This window comes from Cherax quadricarinatus, chromosome 75 (assembly GCF_038502225.1).
Source record: "Cherax quadricarinatus isolate ZL_2023a chromosome 75, ASM3850222v1, whole genome shotgun sequence".
Classification (NCBI taxonomy): domain Eukaryota; kingdom Metazoa; phylum Arthropoda; class Malacostraca; order Decapoda; family Parastacidae; genus Cherax; species Cherax quadricarinatus.
Genome location: NC_091366.1, coordinates 7,703,489 through 7,721,675, shown reverse-complemented (window position 1 = coordinate 7,721,675; position 18,187 = coordinate 7,703,489). Strand labels below are relative to the sequence as shown.

At 39.2% G+C, this 18,187-nt stretch overlaps 1 protein-coding gene across 8 annotated transcripts in view; it reads left to right on the top strand.

Annotated features, from left to right (window-relative positions):
* Window positions 1-18,187, top strand: part of Bruce (BIR repeat containing ubiquitin-conjugating enzyme) — a 231,818-nt gene that overhangs the window by 186,742 nt on the left and 26,889 nt on the right. For 7 of the 8 annotated variants that reach the window (XM_070101002.1, XM_070101006.1, XM_070101005.1 and 4 more), the window contains 6 exons: window positions 973-1,207; window positions 1,678-1,892; window positions 3,794-4,031; window positions 6,605-6,835; window positions 7,245-7,588; window positions 8,629-8,758. In XM_070101002.1, coding sequence (XP_069957103.1) covers window positions 973-1,207; window positions 1,678-1,892; window positions 3,794-4,031; window positions 6,605-6,835; window positions 7,245-7,588; window positions 8,629-8,758 — 1,393 coding nt within the window. The remainder of the gene's footprint in view (window positions 1-972; window positions 1,208-1,677; window positions 1,893-3,793; window positions 4,032-6,604; window positions 6,836-7,244; window positions 7,589-8,628; window positions 8,759-18,187) is intronic. The other variant, XM_070101004.1, reaches the window with a different exon arrangement.

Genomic DNA, 18,187 nt, shown 5'->3' with positions numbered 1-18,187 from the left:
TGCATTGAAGTCTAATTAATAAATGAACTTAAAACATTTGCCTAAGGCTTTTTTCAAAGATGAACACAACAAGTTTTTTTTTTTTTTTCAACAAGTTGGCCATCTCCCACCGAGGCAGGGTGACCCAAAAAGAAAGAAAATCCACAAAAAGAAAATACTTTCATCATCATTCAACACTTTCACCTCACTCACACATAATCACTTTTTGCAGAGGTGCTCAGAACTTAGAAGCGCACATGTAAAAAGATACACAACATATCCCTCCAAACTGCTAATATCCCGAACCCCTCCTTTAGAGTGCAGGCATTGTACTTCCCATTTCCAGGACTCAAGTCCAGCTGTATAAAAATAACTGGTTTCCCTGAATCCCTTCACTAAATATTACCCTGCTCACACTCCAACAGATCGTCAGGTCCCAAATACCATTCGTCTCCATTCACTCCTATCAAATACGCTCATGCACGCCTGCTGGAAAACCAAAGCCCCTTGCCCACAAAACCTCCCTTACCACTTCCTTCCAACCTTTTTGAGGACGACCCCTACCTCGCCTTCCTTCCCCTACAGATTTATATGCTCTCCATGTCATTCTACTTTGATCCATTCTCTCTAAATGACCAAACCACCTCAACAACCCCTCTTCTGCCCTCTGACTAATACTTTTATTAACTCCACACTTTCTCCTAATTTCCACACCGAATTTTCTGCATAATATTTACACCACACATTGCCCTTAGACAGGACATCTCCACTACCTCCAACCACCTCCTTGCTGCTGCATTCACAACCCAAGCTTCACACCCATATGAGAGTGTTGGTACTACTATACTTTCATACATTCCCTTCTTTGCCTCCATAGATAACTGTGTTTTGTCTCCACATATACCTCGACGCACCACTCACCTTTTTTCCTTCATCAATTCTATGATTAACAACAAGTATATGTTCTTTAATTATGTATTTCTGTATGTTCAGTCAGTGAATATGTTGGACTACCTGGTGATGGGAGGTGGTAGTACTGGGTCTCCTGGGCCAGTTGGTGGAGGCACAGTTAGTCTCCTTACCCTGCCCTCCATCCCACCACATGCCTTGGGAGCCTTCACTCTCTTTCTGCGTCTCCCAGGATATGCAGAGACGCTCTTAAAAGATACCCACAAAGCATGTTGCCTCCTCAGACTAGCATTGGGTGTCACCGACGATGGCGATGGTGGTGAGTATGACTTTTCTATTGGCTGTATGCTCGGCTTGTTTCTTATTATTGTAAACTAGTCTGTCAGAGTGAACATGAATACCAAGTTTATTTTGAGCATCTGCAGAGTATCATTGTTGCTGACATAGTTCATATTTTCTTATGATCTTTAAAAAAAAAATCTTAATAACATTATTATAAGTTATCATTGTAATATCTGATACACTAAACGTAGCTGCCCTACTAAACACCCTGATGTACTTAACATGCTGAGTATGCTGGGTCAAGTGTAAGGTGATATCTTAGACTTATAAGCATTCTGCTGTCCTATTATTTTCACAGTTCCTTCATAATGTGAGAAATCATGATAGCACTTGGAAATTCACTAGTATTTTCGGTGGTTATTTTGCATTTGATCTAAAGTTTGGTGGAATCTCATGATATACTGTGTTATATCTTTGATTGTGAATAATACACTTATGTATCGCCAGGGGATATTGTAGGGTCAGGTGTGGGCGGCTCGCTGGCCACGATGCCCTTCCAAGTGCTGGAGAGTCTGCTGGAAGCCACGCCTCTCACTACGGATGATGGAGTGTTGCTGCGACGCATGTGTTTGGAGTCTGGAGCTTTGCATCTCATCCTAGCATGTCTAGCTGCTTTGTCACACCAAGATACACCTGAAGTTGTCTCCTCTCTCTACCATCAGGTATTGTGCCTCTCTTCACCTTTTTAAGAAGTATTAATCGTTTCCCTCATTTCCACTCGTGGCATTATGAATGTTATTTTAAAATATTTTCTTGTGCCAAACAATGCCAGAGAACCCAAAACTTTATTCCATGGCTTATGCAGATAAAGAAAACAGGAGGGTAACTGTTAATGAGCATTATTATATCCACCAGCATGGTTCAGAATGTAGAATTTGTACATTTCAAATGGGTGTAAATTGTGTGAAGGCTGAAAGAGAATATAATACAGGCAGGCCCCACTTACATAGCTGGTTAGGTTTTGGGTTGCTGCTGAAAAGTGGAACAGTTTTTTCCACTTTGAAATGCATGTAAAAGCCTGATAACATATTAACATTATCGTATATTAAATGAGCAACAGAGCTAGGCCTAAGAAATGCATATACAATACACACATTACTTCAAAATATTTTTGTCCTTAGTAAGCGGTGAATATATTTATTGTAAGAAGTCTGAATGCATGAAGAATGAGTATGATTGACAACCACTGCATTAACGAAATGTTATAAAGTAGAGCCCACCTGTACAGGCCTAGTGGGCCAGTCTGGAGACCACATGGCAGGCAGTATGAAAAATTGTGCATATGGATTGCTCTAGCATTTGTTTTATTTTTTATTTTTTGCACCGGTTAGATAGGAAGATCATGTAAAAGAAAACAAAAATTAGGTATTGTAACAAGAAAGTACAGAAAAAGCTAGTTTAAATGAGCTCATACCGTAACTTTAGAATAGTTACTGCTGTACAATAATTGTGGCTGGTTAAGGAATAAATGAGAAGTACAGTAGTACAGTGGACCCCTGGTTCACGTCATTAATCCGTTCCTGAGAGCTCATCGTAAAGCAAAATTATCGGAAAGCCAATCAGTTTTCCCCATAAGAAATAATGGAAATCAAATTAATCCGTGCAAGCCCCCCAAAGTATGAAAAAAAAACTTTTACCACATGAAATATTAAGTTTAATGCAATAGAATAAATGCAACTGCCTAGCCTTTTCACAAATGATCGCTTGAGAGATGCTATCTCCAGCTATCTGTTTTTCATTTATCCACACCAGTAACAGTCTCTCAACATTTTCTAACACTTGCGATCGCTGTTTTGTAATCACAGTTGCACCTTTTGCAAGAACAGCTTCCTTGATTGCTGTTTTCTTGCTCACTATAGTAGAGATGGTTGATTGGGATTTACTAGACAACTTGGCCAGGTCCGACACACACACTCCACTTTCATACTTTGCAATTATCTCTTTCTTCATTTCAATAGTCATTAGCACCCTTGGTCTCGAAGGGTTGGCACTAGAAGCTTTCTTGGGGCCCATGGTGACTTATTTTGCAGAAACAAGCACCAGAAACAGTGATAATATGGATAATATGGAATGTACCGAATGTATCCTTAGATGCGCGCACACTGGCTGGTTTGTAAACACTGGCACACACGGGGCAGTTCAGGCCCCATGTGGACACGTCTCGTACGAATCGTATCGCGTACCGGGTTTTGTTACGGGAACCTGGGCAATTTTTTGGCGATATAACGCTTTGGATACCGGATTTATCGGTTACCGGTGACTTCGCGAACCAGGGGTCCACTGTAGTTCCATAAAATTATGTCTATTGTATGGCACAGTTCTTTAACATTTATTTTAACATTTGCTTAGTGAATAGTCAGAATTTACAGTAAACAATATTTTAGCAAAATTTTGGTGTATATTACTAATTCACTTGACTGTATATGAGTAGCTTTTTAATTAGGTCATATTTGTTTTTTTTTTTAATCCCAAGTACTTCAGGTCTTACAATGATCAGATAGCAGGATCTTTGCTGTAGGTTATTAAGCACGACATAATCAGACAACTTGCTTCTATATTACAGAATGTGCCCATTGGCCTTGTTGTAGCAACCACAAGAGCCACGTGTGTGGACACTCGAGATTCCATTGGCATCCACAGAGGAGAAGGGGACAGGTGTCACTACTGGGCCAAAGGCACCGGATTTGGCACTGGCAGCACTACTCAGAGCTGGGACGTAGAGCAAGCACTCGTGAGGCAGAAGGTGGAGGAGGAACACGTGGTGTGGCTCGTGCGCCTTCTTGCAAAATACATAAATCCAGGTGAGCACCAGAGAATGTACATATCAACAACCCAGAACCTAATTTTAATATATTAATTCTTTTATCAAGTTCCCGGTGTCAATTTCCTCATATATCCTGTAACATTACAAATATATTTTCTTTATATTATGATAGGTAAAAGTTTAAATCTGCAGGATTATGTTGTATTGTAAGAATCAGTTATATATTAAATAGAGGAGTACCTGAATGTTAGTATCGGGGACATTGGCTAATTTTGATGGTATCAGAATTAGTGAGTATTTGCTAATCTTGATGTTATTGGTGAGTATTGGCTAATTTTAGTGGTATTGGTATTAGTTAATTTTGATGGTATCTGTACTGGTTAATTTTGATGGTGTTGACATCAGTCTAAGATTTAGTATCGGTATCGGCCAAAATTTTGATATTGTCCCATCCCTAATATTGTGTTCTAGTGGTAGAAACCTGACTAATTGAATGCTATTAAATGTAAATTATTATTAACGTTCCTCTTCGTATTTGTAACTTTTTCACTAACTGGAAATGTCTGTAATACACACTGCAGTTGAACTTTAAATATCTCATTTGACAGAAAGTATTACCCAAAGTACCAGGATCACCAGGTAGTCTGATACATCTGTTAGCATCACACACTTGGATAGCTAGATTTTCACATCCATACAATTACATGTCTATCAGGAGAGGAGGAGGATTATGCATGGGACTAGGATCATCATACACATGGAGAGAAGGATCATAGTATTCCATGATAGTAGGATAATCACTGATGGAACTAGGATCACCACACACCTGTAGACTGAATTATTTCCTGCAAATTTGTTATAAGTCTTTATTATTCAGTAAAACATCAATTTAAAGAGCTAATAGTGGGGAGCGGGTGGCTGGTAATGCCAGTTGTAGTGGATCTAGACGAGGTTATTTTCCCAACAATTGTAACAATAGGGAACAGTTCTTTAAATGGACTGTCCACTGTTTCTAAATAAGTTGACCCATATTTCTAAAGTCCATTAAATCAAAGGTTTACTGTAGCTGTGTCTTTAAACCCCACATTCTCTGTTCAGTTTTCTTTGTACTGATGGCTGTTTGTGTAACTGTTAGTTTTTATTAGGAGGTCATTCTTTCTCATTGTGATCATTTCTCACCAAAATGATTTCATATAAATTTATAAGAAAATCCAAACATTGCATGAATATGGGGAATATGTAGTTGTAGGAGAGATGCAAATATTTTAGTAATTTATATCAAGGATTACTTGGAAATTATTCATTAAACATTATATTTGTGTTGCTGGGTTATTTCTCGTCACTGACTTAACCCTTTCAGGGTCCGTCCCGTAGATCTACGGCTTTACGTTCAGGGTCCAAACCGTAGATCTACGTCATTAGCTCAGCTCACTCTGATAAACTGTGAGTGGTACATTTGGGCCTAGATATGAGAGAATACATCTATGTGGTATGTGTGCACCACATAAAACAGATCCTGCAGCACACTGTGTATAATGAGAGAAAAAAAACTGAAATCATGATTTTTCGATTGAAACAGTGACTTTGCAGTGTTTTTTCGTATGTTTTTTATAGTTGTATTTGCGATTTCTTGGTCTCATTTGATAGAATGGAAGACATATTACAGAAATAGAGATGATTTTGATTGGTTTTAGCACTGGAAATGGCTTGAAACTGAGCTCAAAGTAGCAGAAATGTTAAATTTTTGCCGATATTCAAGAGTAAACAAATGATCTCACACGTCTAATACATGCCAGCTGGTGGGTCTAATATGCATTCACAAATATGGTGATGATATTTATACAATTATTACAGTATTGCATAACAGTAAATCTATTTTTTGGTGTGAATAAAAATTCATTATGTGAATAAAAAATCAATATGGAATTTATTTGTAAAGCCTCAAAACGTAACTAATGAACAGAGGAAATGTTAGTTTAGTTCCAGGAATACCTACATTGTTTATTCTGGACCCTATTTTGAAATTGGAATATTTTGAACTTTGTGTTAAATTGGCCAAATTAACAATTTCCGATCACTTTAATTTGTAGTTGAAACAGTTGACTTGGCGATTTCTTGTGCTCAATCGATAGAATAGAAGTAATACTAGTGAATAGCTAAGAATTTGGTTGACTGGAATAATGTAATTGGCCTAAAATGGGAGTCAAAGTCGGCAAAATCGCCGATTCGTAAATATCGGTGACACATCAAAATTCGTGAGAGCATAAGTTCGTCAGTTTTCCATCAAATTTTGTACTTTTTGTTTTATTACCTTCACAAAAAGATTCTCTACCATTTCATAAGAAAAAATAACAATTTTTTTTTTTTAAATTCTTGGACACTGGGGCACCACTTCAGATTTGGGCCTTGGACCCTGAAGGGGTTAACTTACATATGCTACAGGAGTAAATATGCTTTCTTCAGTATTATGTGGGCCTTTTCCTTGTTGTCTGTACTCTGTATCTTGATCACAGTTACCTAATTTGATTTGTATAAATGTTAAGTATTACAGCTCTATTAGCATTAGTAACTGAAATCCTTATATAAAAAAAAATAATTTTTATTGAATAGGTGATGTCTTGCCCCCTGACCTGCAACAACAAACAAATGGAGGCACATCAGGTGGCAGTTTTGATTCCCAGAATGAAACTGGATCCTCAGAGCCCCACAGAAAGGTCCTAATCTTACCTCCATTGTCATCACCACCACATGCTCCACCTGCTCTCCCATCAGCTCTCCTGCATCTCTTCCAGAACTCAGGACTTATAACTACAATAGCTTCCAATCTTAGCAATGATTCTGGTATGTTCATGATCACAAAAAATGGCAGAGTAATAGTTACTAGGAAATGTGTTTGATGTTAATTATTCACTTAATAAAAGAAAGGGTATGTTGAAAATGTTATATAGTATCAACAAGGTGATGAGTAAGACACCTGTGCAACAGTTGGGTATCTTTATTGTTGAAATGTTTTGCATACACAGCAGGCTGCTTCAGCCAAATGCAGAGGCAGCAGGTGTAGTAGTAGTAGTGAAATGAAGATGATGTAGTCAGTTTATTGCCCGATTATATCAATCCATGGACTGATTACATCATCTTCGTTTCACTACTACACATGCATGTGCACAGTTGACAAGAAGTCAGCTGTGCACATGCCTTAATCATCAGAAGAAAAAGTAATTAAAATCACATACTGTAATTTCTGTTGCAGTGTTGGATATGTCTCGTCATGTGCCCCTTTATCGAGCTCTCTTGGCACTAGTACGTGGCTTATCAGTTACTTCTAGTCTAGCCCCGCTGCTCATGACTCAACAACATTCTGCCCCAACGAATGGAGGGAACGATACTACGGCTCTGCCCTGCATTCCAGCACTTCTGGAAAGGATGAAAAGCACTGTAAATACATACATGGCAAAGCTTAGATGGAAGTCTTCTAAAGCAGGAGGAGGAACTAATGGCAATGGTGGCAACAGCATCTCTGCAGATGATGTTGAACAGGAGGAAGGTTTATCTTTAATAGTTCCTGACATCCAGAATACTGCTATGGTGGTCAAGGTAACTATTTTCATCTGAAGTAACATGGAAAGATGATAAAGAAAAACATAAAAGATGTAGAGTAAAGAAATTTTGAAATTTTTAAGGAATCCAAAATATATTTAAAGAGCAAGGTGAAATGGAGAGTAACAAAACAAGTAACTTGAGACAAAAAATAATATACAAGGAGATATTTGTGAGGTCAAGAGTGAAAGAAAAGATTGCAGCATAGGACAGAGTTAGCATAACTAATAAATTAATAAAATTGGCTTTGCAACATTTACAGAACTGAAGATAATGGTGTGAATAATATGCAGAGAATTCTGAGCCTAGAAATGAAAAGGTGATGTGGGGTCACCAGGAGTGTAATTCAGAGGGCTGAGGAGTGTGTGCTAAGGTGGTTTGGGCATATGGAGAGGAATAGGATGATGACAAGGGGGTGTAAATCTGGGGTGGAAGGTAGGAGGGTTGGGGTTGGCTCAGGAGCAGTTGGCAGGAGGGGGGGTGAAGATTGTTCAAATTTTAGGAGCTTGAGCATACTGCAGGCTTGTGTAAGTGTGTTAGTGAACAGAGATATGCAGTTTTTAAGGAACAACCTGCTGGAGAGTGAGCAAGGTCAATTTTATGAGGGGATTCAAGGGAAACCAGTTAGCCAGAGTTGAGTCCAGGGGGTGGGAAGGGTAGCACCTGCATTCTGAAGGAGGGATGGGGATCTTGCAGTTGAAAAGTAATCTGATTGCACTGCCAACACACTTATGGCAAGAGCAATTCAATAAATAATGTGTTTTCTTTGGATCACCCTGTATTGGCAGGAGATGGCCATAGAGTAAAAAAAAAATATAGATTATGTTAATGTATGAGATTACATACAAAATTATAATTTCAGTTTACATCTGTAATTCAGCTGATATTGGATGGTTTTTATTTAAAACCTGATTATAGATTGCAATAAATACTATGGTGGTGTTTGATAAGTTGTCCGAATAATTCATATATGAATTCAGAAAAATACATGTAAGGATGGAGACTGATAAGACTGAATACATTGGATGTGTTCTCAGGTGTGTACAGAGCGACTACAACAGGAGCTGGAGAAGGAGGACCAACCTGATGGGGGAGCCTCAGCCCAGCCCATATCATCTCGGTCACTAATGGAAGTATACCTTAGTAGCCTTAAACCCATGCAGTTTGGTAAGATTTTTTCATTAGCTGTACTATTTTTATGATGCTTTTGAGTTTGTGAAGTGAGCTTCAGCTCTTGCACTCTCCCTTGTAACTTTATAATTACTTTGCAATTCTCTAAATCATTCTGTTTCTTTCTGCCCTTCATTATTATTTTGGGAATTTTATGAAAAAAGGAGAACACACATTCACTGAGCTAAAAATAAATAAATAAAAAATAAATAAATAAATATGTATGTATGTATATGTATATGGTGAGAGAGTGCAAAAGGAGAGCAGATGATAGAGTGGGAGAGGCACTGTCAAAAAAATTTTAATGAAAATAAGAAAAATTTTTGGAGTGAGTTAAACAAGTTAAGAAAGCCTAGGGAACGTATGGATTCGTCAGTTAAAAACATAGTAGGCGAGTTAGTAGATGGGTAGAGGGAGGTATTAGGTAGATGGCGAGAATATTTTGAGGAACTTTTAAATGTTGAGGAAGAAAGGGAGGCGGTAATTTCATGCACTGGCCAGGGAGGTATACCATCATTTAGGAGTGAAGAAGAGCAGAATGTTAGTGTGGGGGAGGTACATGAGGCATAACGTAGATTGAAAGGGGGTAAAGCAGCTCGAATTGACGGGATCACGACAGAAATGTTAAAAGCAGGGGGGATATAGTGTTGGAGTGGTTGGTACTTTTGTTTAATAAATGTACGAAAGAGGGGAAGGTACCTAGGGATTGGCGGAGAGCATGTATAGTCCCTTTACATAAAGGGAAGGGGGACAAAAGAGATTGTAAAAATTATAGAGGAATAAGTTTACTGAGTATACCAGGAAAAGTGTACGGTAGGGTCATAATTGAAAGAATTAGAGGTAAGACAGAATGTAGGATTGTGGATGAGCAAGGAGGTTTCAGAGTGGGTAGGAGATGTGTAGATCAAGTGTTTACATTGAAGCATATATGTGAACAGTATTTAGATAAAGGTAGGGAAGTTTATATTGCATTTATGGATTTAGAAAAGGCATATGATAGAGTGGATAGGTGTGTTCGGGAGAGGGGTGGGATTAAATTATGGGGAATCAAATGCAAAATGGGAATTGACACAGTTACTTTTTGCTGATGATACTGTGCTTATGGGAGATTCTAAAGAAAAATTGCAAAGGTTATTGGATGAGTTTAGGAGTGTGTGTAAAGGTAGAAAGTTGAAAGTGAACATAGAAAAGAGTAAGGTGATGAGGGTTGTTACAAAACTCGTCTTCTTAACCTTCTCCAATGGTATGGTAGAGTGTTAAGGTAGCATTCTTATTGAACATATAGCCTGTTTACGGTTTTGCAACAATAACTTAAGAATTCAGGATTACAAAACAAATAACTAAAACTGAAAATCTTTACTAGTAGAGTTTTAGCTTAATGTATGATATGTTATGATTAACATAAAATAAGGAGTTTAACTCTTACATTTCTCTTGGTACGTACTAGTACATTGATATGAATAAATGAACCTCTTGAGGTTGAGCTTTGTACTAAAATTACCAATAATATGCACCTATAAGGGTTATTAAGACCTAGCCACAAAGTAACTTACAATGCTTATAAAGACTTATCTGAACTATCAATTCAGAGTATACAAGAACTCGTAAGTGACGGACTTAGTCTCATATCCATCCAACATGACTAAGAATAGCTTAGACCACAAATTAACATCAAGGCTGACAAGGCTTATTTAGTCACATGGAAAGATTAATTTACCCGAGTATAAATAACTCTAAGGTGACAAGCTTAAGAAAGGAAGTCAGTCATGAAAGAAAAACGACCACAAGAGAGAACTTGACATGTCTCTTATGAGAGGTCAATGAGTGAGGTATGCTCCCTTGGCTATGCAAGCCCAGACTAGAAGTGGCAATGCTAGTCAGTGAGTGTGAAGGACCTACTCTCAGCGAGTTCTGTAAAGCTACTTAGAGCAAGGGTGGTGAACCTACTCTGAGCAGGTGCTGTGAACCTACTGCCGGTACCACTGAGTGGTAGGCCGACGTCACGTTGGTCACGTGACTGAGGGAGACTTAACCCTTTCAGGGTCCAAGGCCCAAATCTGGAGTCACGCACCAGTGTCCAAGAATTTTCAAAAAAAAAAATTGTTATTTTTTCTTATGAAATCGTAGAGAATCTTTTTGTGAAGGTAATAAAACAAAAAGTACGAAATTTGGTGGAAAATTGACGAATTTATGCTCTTGCGAATTTTGATGTGTCAGCGATATTTACGAATCGGCGATTTTGCCGACTTTGACTCCCATTTTAGGCCAATTACATTATTCCAATCAACCAAATTCTTAGCTATTTCACTAGTATTACTTCTATTCTATCGATTGAGCACAAGAAATCGCCAAGTCAACTGTTTCAACTACAAAATAAAGTGATCGGAAATTGTTAATTTGGCCAATTTAACACAAAGTTCAAAATATTCCAATTTCAAAATAGGGTCCAGAATGAACAATGTAGGCATTCCTGGCACTAAACTAACATTTCCTCTGTTCATTAGTTATGTTTTGAGGCTTTACAAATAAATTCTATTTTGATTTTTTATTCACATAATGAATTTTTATTCACACCAAAAAATAGAAGATTTACTGTTATGCAATACTGTAATAATTGTATAAATATCATCACCATATTTGTGAATGTATATTAGACCCACCAGCTGATGTGTATTAGACGTGTGAGGTCGTTTGTTTACTCTTGAATATCGGCAAAAATTTAACATTTCTGCTACTTTGAGCTCAGTTTCAAGCCATTTCCAGTGCTAAAACCAATCAAAATCATCTCTATTTCTGTAATATGTCTTCCATTCTATCAAATGAGACCAAGAAATCGCAAATACAACTATAAAAAACATACGAAAAAACACTGCAAAGTTGCTGTTTTAATCGAAAAATCATGATTTAATTTTTTTTCTCTCATTATACACAGTGTGCTGCAGGATCTGTTTTATGTGGTGCACACATACCACATAGATGTATTCTCTCATATCTAGGCCCAAATGTACCACTCACAGTTTATCAGAGTGAGCTGAGCTCATGGCGTAGATCTACGGTTTGGACCCTGAACGTAAAGCCGTAGATCTACGGGAAGGACCCTGAAAGGGTTAAGTACCTAAAGTGCTAACCGGCACTTACACTAGTGGTTTCCCACTACATGACAATATTAAGAACTGCTAACAAAACTTAATATAATACAATATTAGCATTAACGTATATATAATAAAATAAAGGAGCACATCCTTGTATAAAATATAACGGGTATGGCCATACTCGTAACAAGGGTATCAAATGATTTAGATAAAGAAAAATTGGATATCAAATTGGGGAGGAGGAGTATGGAAGAAGTGAATGTTTTCAGATACTTGGGAGTTGACGTGTCGATGGATGGATTTATGAAGGATGAGGTTAATCATAGAATTGATACGGGAAAAAAGGTGAGTGGTGCGTTGAGGTATATGTGGAGTCAAAAAACGTTATCTATGGAGGCAAAGAAGGGAATGTATGAAAGTATAGTAGTACCAACACTTTTATATGGGTGTGAAGCTTGGGTGGTAAATGCAGCAGCAAGGAGACGGTTGGAGGCAGTGGAGATGTCCTGTCTAAGGGCAATGTGTGATGTAAATATTATGCAGAAAATTCGGAGTGTGGAAATTAGGAAAAGGTGTGGAGTTAATAAAAGTGTTAGTCAGAGGGCAGAAGAGGGGTTGTTGAGGTGGTTTGGTCATTTAGAGAGAATGGATCAAAGTAGAATGACATGGAAAGCATATAAATCTATAGGGGAAGGAAGGCGGGGTAGGGGTCGTCCTCGAAAGGGTTGGAGAGAGGGGGTAAAGGAGGTTTTGTGGGCAAGGGGCTTGGACTTCCAGCAAGCGTGCGTGAGCGTGTTAGATAGGAGTGAATGGAGACGAATGGTACTTGGGACCTGACGATCTGTTGGAGTGTGAGCAGGGTAATATTTAGTGAAGGGATTCAGGGAAACCGGTTATTTTCATATAGTCGGACTTGAGTCCTGGAAATGGGAAGTACAATGCCTGCACTTTGAAGGAGGGGTTTGGGATATTGGCAGTTTGGAGGGATATGTTGTGTATCTTTATATGTGTATGCTTCTAAACTAATGTGCGGCCTGAGCCAGCCTCACATGTTCCGCCGGTGGCATTGTTTACAAGCCAGCCTCCGCGGTAACATCCAAGCATACAATCGTAACATTTTGTATTATTACAGTGTTTTTGGTGATTTTATCTGCAAAATAAGTGACCATGGGCCCCAAGAAAGCTTCTAGTGCCAACCCTGTGGTAAAAAGGGTGAGAAATATTATCAAAATACTGTGGTACCATGGTCAACTGCTGATGCTGCTGCTGCTGTAGCACTGTCAGCTGCTGCTGCTGCTGTACCACCATCAGCTGCTGCTGCTGTACCACCATCAGCTGCTGCTGCTGTTGTAGTACCATCTGCTGCTGCTGTAGCACTGTCAGCTGCTGCTGCTGCTGTAGCACTGTCAGCTGCTGCTGCTGCTGCTGCTGTAGCACTGTCAGCTGCTGCTGCTGTAGCACTGTCAGCTGCTGCTGCTGTAGCACTGTCAGCTGCTGCTGCTGCTGCTGTACCACCATCAGCTGCTGCTGCTGCTGCTGCTGTAGTACCATCTGCTGCTGCTGCTGCTGCTGCTATAGCACTGTCAGCTGCTGCTGCTGCTGCTGCTGCTGTAGCACCGTTGTTGGTGTGGCTTATTGAGAATACCAAGAAACAATTAACCCCGGAGGGTTAGCCACCCAGGATAACCCAAAAAAGTCAGTGTCATCGAAGACTGTCTAACTTATTTCCATTGGGGTCCTTAATCTTGTCTCTCAGGATGCAACCCACACCAGTCGACTAACACCCAGGTGAACAGGGAAAAATGCCTGGAACTAGTGCTCATATTGGTGAATTTAAAGCCAGCAAAGGTTGGTTTGAGAGATTTAAGAATCGTAGTGGCATACACAGTGTGATAAGGCCTGTTCTGGAAGAAAATGCCAAACAGGACCTACAGTACTCAGGAGGAAAAGGCACTCCCAGGTCACAGCGTCAATCAGTCATTGCTGCATCTTCAATAAAGGTAAGTGTCATTTATTCTTCATTTAGTAGAGTAGTACATGCACAATATATACTGTGCATGTACTCTACTATTGTGCATGTATCCTTCTCTTTGTGTGTAGGAAAATGTATATTTCATGTGGTAAAATTTTTTTTTTCATACTTTTGGGTGTCTTGCACGGATTAATTTGATTTCCATTATTTCTTATGGGGAAAATTCATTTGCATAACGATAATTTCGCATAACAATGAGCTCTTATGAACGGATTAATATCGTTATGCGGGGGTCCACTGTAATTGGTCGTGTTGGGAGCAGTTTGATTTTTGAGGTTCCACTGTGTGGGTGTGTGTGTGTGTGTGTGTGTGTGTGTTATAAGAAGAGCAGAGTATATGAAGAGTAAAAGAAAGGTAAAGAGAGTGGTGAGAGAGTGCAAAAGGAGAGCAGATGATAGAGTGGGAGAGGCACTGTCAAGAAATTTTAATGAAAATAAGAAAAATTTTTGGAGTGAGTTAAACAAGTTAAGAAAGCCTAGGGAAAGTATGGATTTGTCAGTTAAAAACAGAGTAGGGGAGTTAGTAGATGGGGAGATGGAGGTATTAGGTAGATGGCGAGAATATTTTGAGGAACTTTTAAATGTTAAGGAAGAAAGAGAGGCAGTAATTTCATACACTGGTCAGGGAGGTATACCATCTTTTAGGAGTGAAGAAGAGCAGAATGTAAGTGTGGGAGAGGTACGTGAGGCATTACGTAGAATGAAAGTGGGTAAAGCAGCTGGAACTGATGGGATCATGACAGAAATGTTAAAAGCAGGGGGGGATATAGTGTTGGAGTGGTTGGTACTTTTGTTTAATAAATGTATGAAAGAGGGGAAGGTACCTAGGGATTGGCAGAGAGCATGTATAGTCCCTTTATATAAAGGGAAAGGGGACAAAAGAGACTAAAAATTATAGAGGAATAAGTTTACTGAGTATACCAGGAAAAGTGTACGGTAGGATTATAATTGAAATACTTACAGGTAAGACAGAATGTAGGATTGCGGATGAGCAAGGAGGTTTCAGAGTGGGTAGGGGATGTGTAGATCAAGTGTTTACATTGAAGCATATATGTGAACAGTATTTAGATAAAGGTAGGGAAGCTTTTATTGCATTTATGGATTTAGAAAAGGCATATGATAGAGTGGATAGAGGAGCAATGTGGCAGATGTTGCATGTACAGTGGACCCTCAACCAGCGATATTAATCAGTTCCTGAGAGCTCATCGTTAATCAAAATAATCGTTAGTCAAGTTAATTTTCCCCATAAGAAATAATGGAAATCAAATTAATCCGTGCAAGACACCCCAAAGTATTGAAAAAAAAAATTTTACCACATGAAATATTAATTTTAATACACACAAACTGAAGAAGACATGTACAGTTACATGACACTTACCTTTATTGAAGATCTGGTGATGATTGATGGGATGGGAGGAGGGGAGACCGTTGATCTTGTTAGTGTTTAGAAGGGGAATCCCCTTCCATTAGCACTTAAGGCAGCAAGTCTTTTTCTGGGGTTACTTCCCTTGTTCTTTTAATGCCACTAGGACCAGCTTCAGAGTTACTGGACTTCTGTCGCACAACATATCTGTCCATAGAGGCCTGTACCTCTCGTTCCTTTATCCTAAAGTGTTTCACAACATTTTCAGTGTAATAGTCACCAGCACGGCTTGCAATAGCTGTGTGAGGGTGATTTTCATCAAAAAAGGTTTGCACTTTAAGCCACTTTGCACACATTTCCTTAATCTTTGAAGTAGGCAACTTCTTCAATTTCTCTCTCCCCTCCTCCGAAGCAGTTTCCTCAGGTGTGGCCTCTTACTGTTGAAGATGATCTAGCAGCTCATCAGTGGTTTGTTCTTCATTGTCCTCCTCCACCAACTTTTTCACATCCTCCCCACTAACCTCACCAATATGAGCACTAGTTCCAGGCATTTTTTCCTGTTCACCTGGGTGTTAGTCAACTGTTGTGGGTCGCATCCTGGGGGACAAGATTAAGGACCACAATGGAAACAAGTTAGACAGTCCTCGAAGATGCACTGACTTTCTTGGGTTATCCTGGGTGGCTAACCCTTGGGGGTTAATCGTTTCTCGGTAATTGTTTCATGTTAAGCCACACCAACAACACTCTCTCCACATCTTCGAGTAATACAGCTGATGGTGGTGCAGCAACAACAACAGCTGACTGTGGTGCACCAGCAGCTGCACCTTTGGCAAGAACAGCTTCCTTGATTGCCATTTTCTTACCCACAATAGTAGCGATGGTTGATTGGGGTTTATTATACAACCTGACCAGCTCAGAGACACGCACTCCACTTTCATACTTAGCAATGATCTCTTTCTTCATCTCCATAGTAATTCTCACCCTTTTTTCTGTAGGGTTGGCACTAGAAGCTTTCTTGGGGCCCATGGTGACTTATTTTGCAGGTGCAATCACTACAAAGGCTGTGATAATATGAAATGTTCCAGTTGTTGTATGTTTGGAAGCGACCGCGGTGGCTGGCTAGCTTGTAAACACTGACACCCAAGGGACAAGTGAGGCGTGCTCAGGCCAAAGTGGACGCGTATGGTACGGAACAAATAGCGCTGGTCGGGTTTTTAAGCGCTAGTTGAGGCAAAATTTTTGCATTCAAATGTATCGCTAGTTAGATTTATCGTTAATCGATGCCATCGCTGGTTAAGGGTCCACTGTATATGGAATAGGTGGTAAGTTATTAAATGCTGTAAAGAGTTTTTATGAGGATAGTGAGGCTCAGGTTAGGGTGTGTAGAAGAGAGGGAGACTACTTCCTGGTAAAAGTAGGTCTTAGACAGGGATGTGTAATGTCACCATGGCTGTTTAATATATTTATAGATGGGGTTGTAAAGGAAGTAAATGCAGGGTGTTCGGGAGAGGGGTGGGATTAAATTTTGGGGAATCAAATTCAAAATGGGAATTGACAGTTACTTTTTGCTGATGATAATGTGCTTATGGGAGATTCTAAAGAAAAATTGCAAAGGTTAGTGGATGAGTTTGGGAATGTGTGTAAAGGTAGAAAGTTGAAAGTGAACACAGAAAAGAGTAAGGTGATGAGGGTATCAAATGATTTAGATAAAGAAAAATTCGATATCAAATTGGGGAGGAGGAGTATGGAAGAAGTGAATGTTTTCAGATACTTGGGAGTTGACGTGTCGGCGGATGGATTTATGAAGGATGAGGTTAATCATAGAATTGATGAGGGAAAAAAGGTGAGTGGTGCGTTGAGGTATATGTGAAGTCAAAAAACGTTATCTATGGAGGCAAAAAAGGGAATGTATGAAAGTATAGTAGTACCAACACTTATATGGGTGTGAAGCTTGGGTGGTAAATGCAGCAGCGAGGAGACGGTTGGAGGCAGTGGAGATGTCCTGTTTAAGGGCAATGTGTGGTGTAAATATTATGCAGAAAATTCGGAGTGTGGAAATTAGGAAAAGGTGTGGAGTTAATAAAAGTATTAGTCAGAGAGCAAAAGAGGGGTTGTTGAGGTGGTTTGGTCATTTAGAGAGAATGGATCAAAGTAGAATGACATGGAAAGCATATAAATCTATAGGGGAAGGAAGGCAGGGTAGGGGTCGTCCTCAAAAGGGTTGGAGAGAGGGGGTAAAGGAGGTTTTGTGGGCAAGGAGCTTGGACTTCCAGCAAGTGTGCATGAGCGTGTTAGATAGGACTGAATGGAGATGAATGGTACTTGGGACCTGACGATCTGTGACCAGGGTAATATTTAGTGAAGGGATTCAGGGAAACCGGTTATTTTCATATAGTCGGACCTGAGTCCTGGAAATGGGAAGTACAGTGCCTGCGCTTTAAAGGAGGGGTTTGGGATATTGGCAGTTTGGAGGGATATGTTGTGTATCTTTATATGTGTATGCTTCTAAACTGTTGTATTCTGAGCACCTTCGCAAAAACAGTGATAATGTGTGAGTGTGGTGAAAGTGTTGAATGATGATGAAAGTATTTTCTTTTTGGGGATTTTCTTTCTTTTTTTTGGGTCACCCTGCCTTGGTGGGAGATGGCCGACTTGTTGAAAAAAAAAAATATGTATATATATATATATATATATATAATATATATATATATATATATTTATTATATATATATATATATATATATATATATATATATATATATATATATATGTATGTATGTATGTATGTATGTATGTATGTATGTATGTATGTATGTATGTATGTATGTATGTATGTATGTATGTATGTATGTATGTATGTATGTAGGTTGGTAGACAGCAACCACCCAGGGAAGTACTACCGTCCTGCCATATGACTGTGAAACAGAAACCTGTAACTGT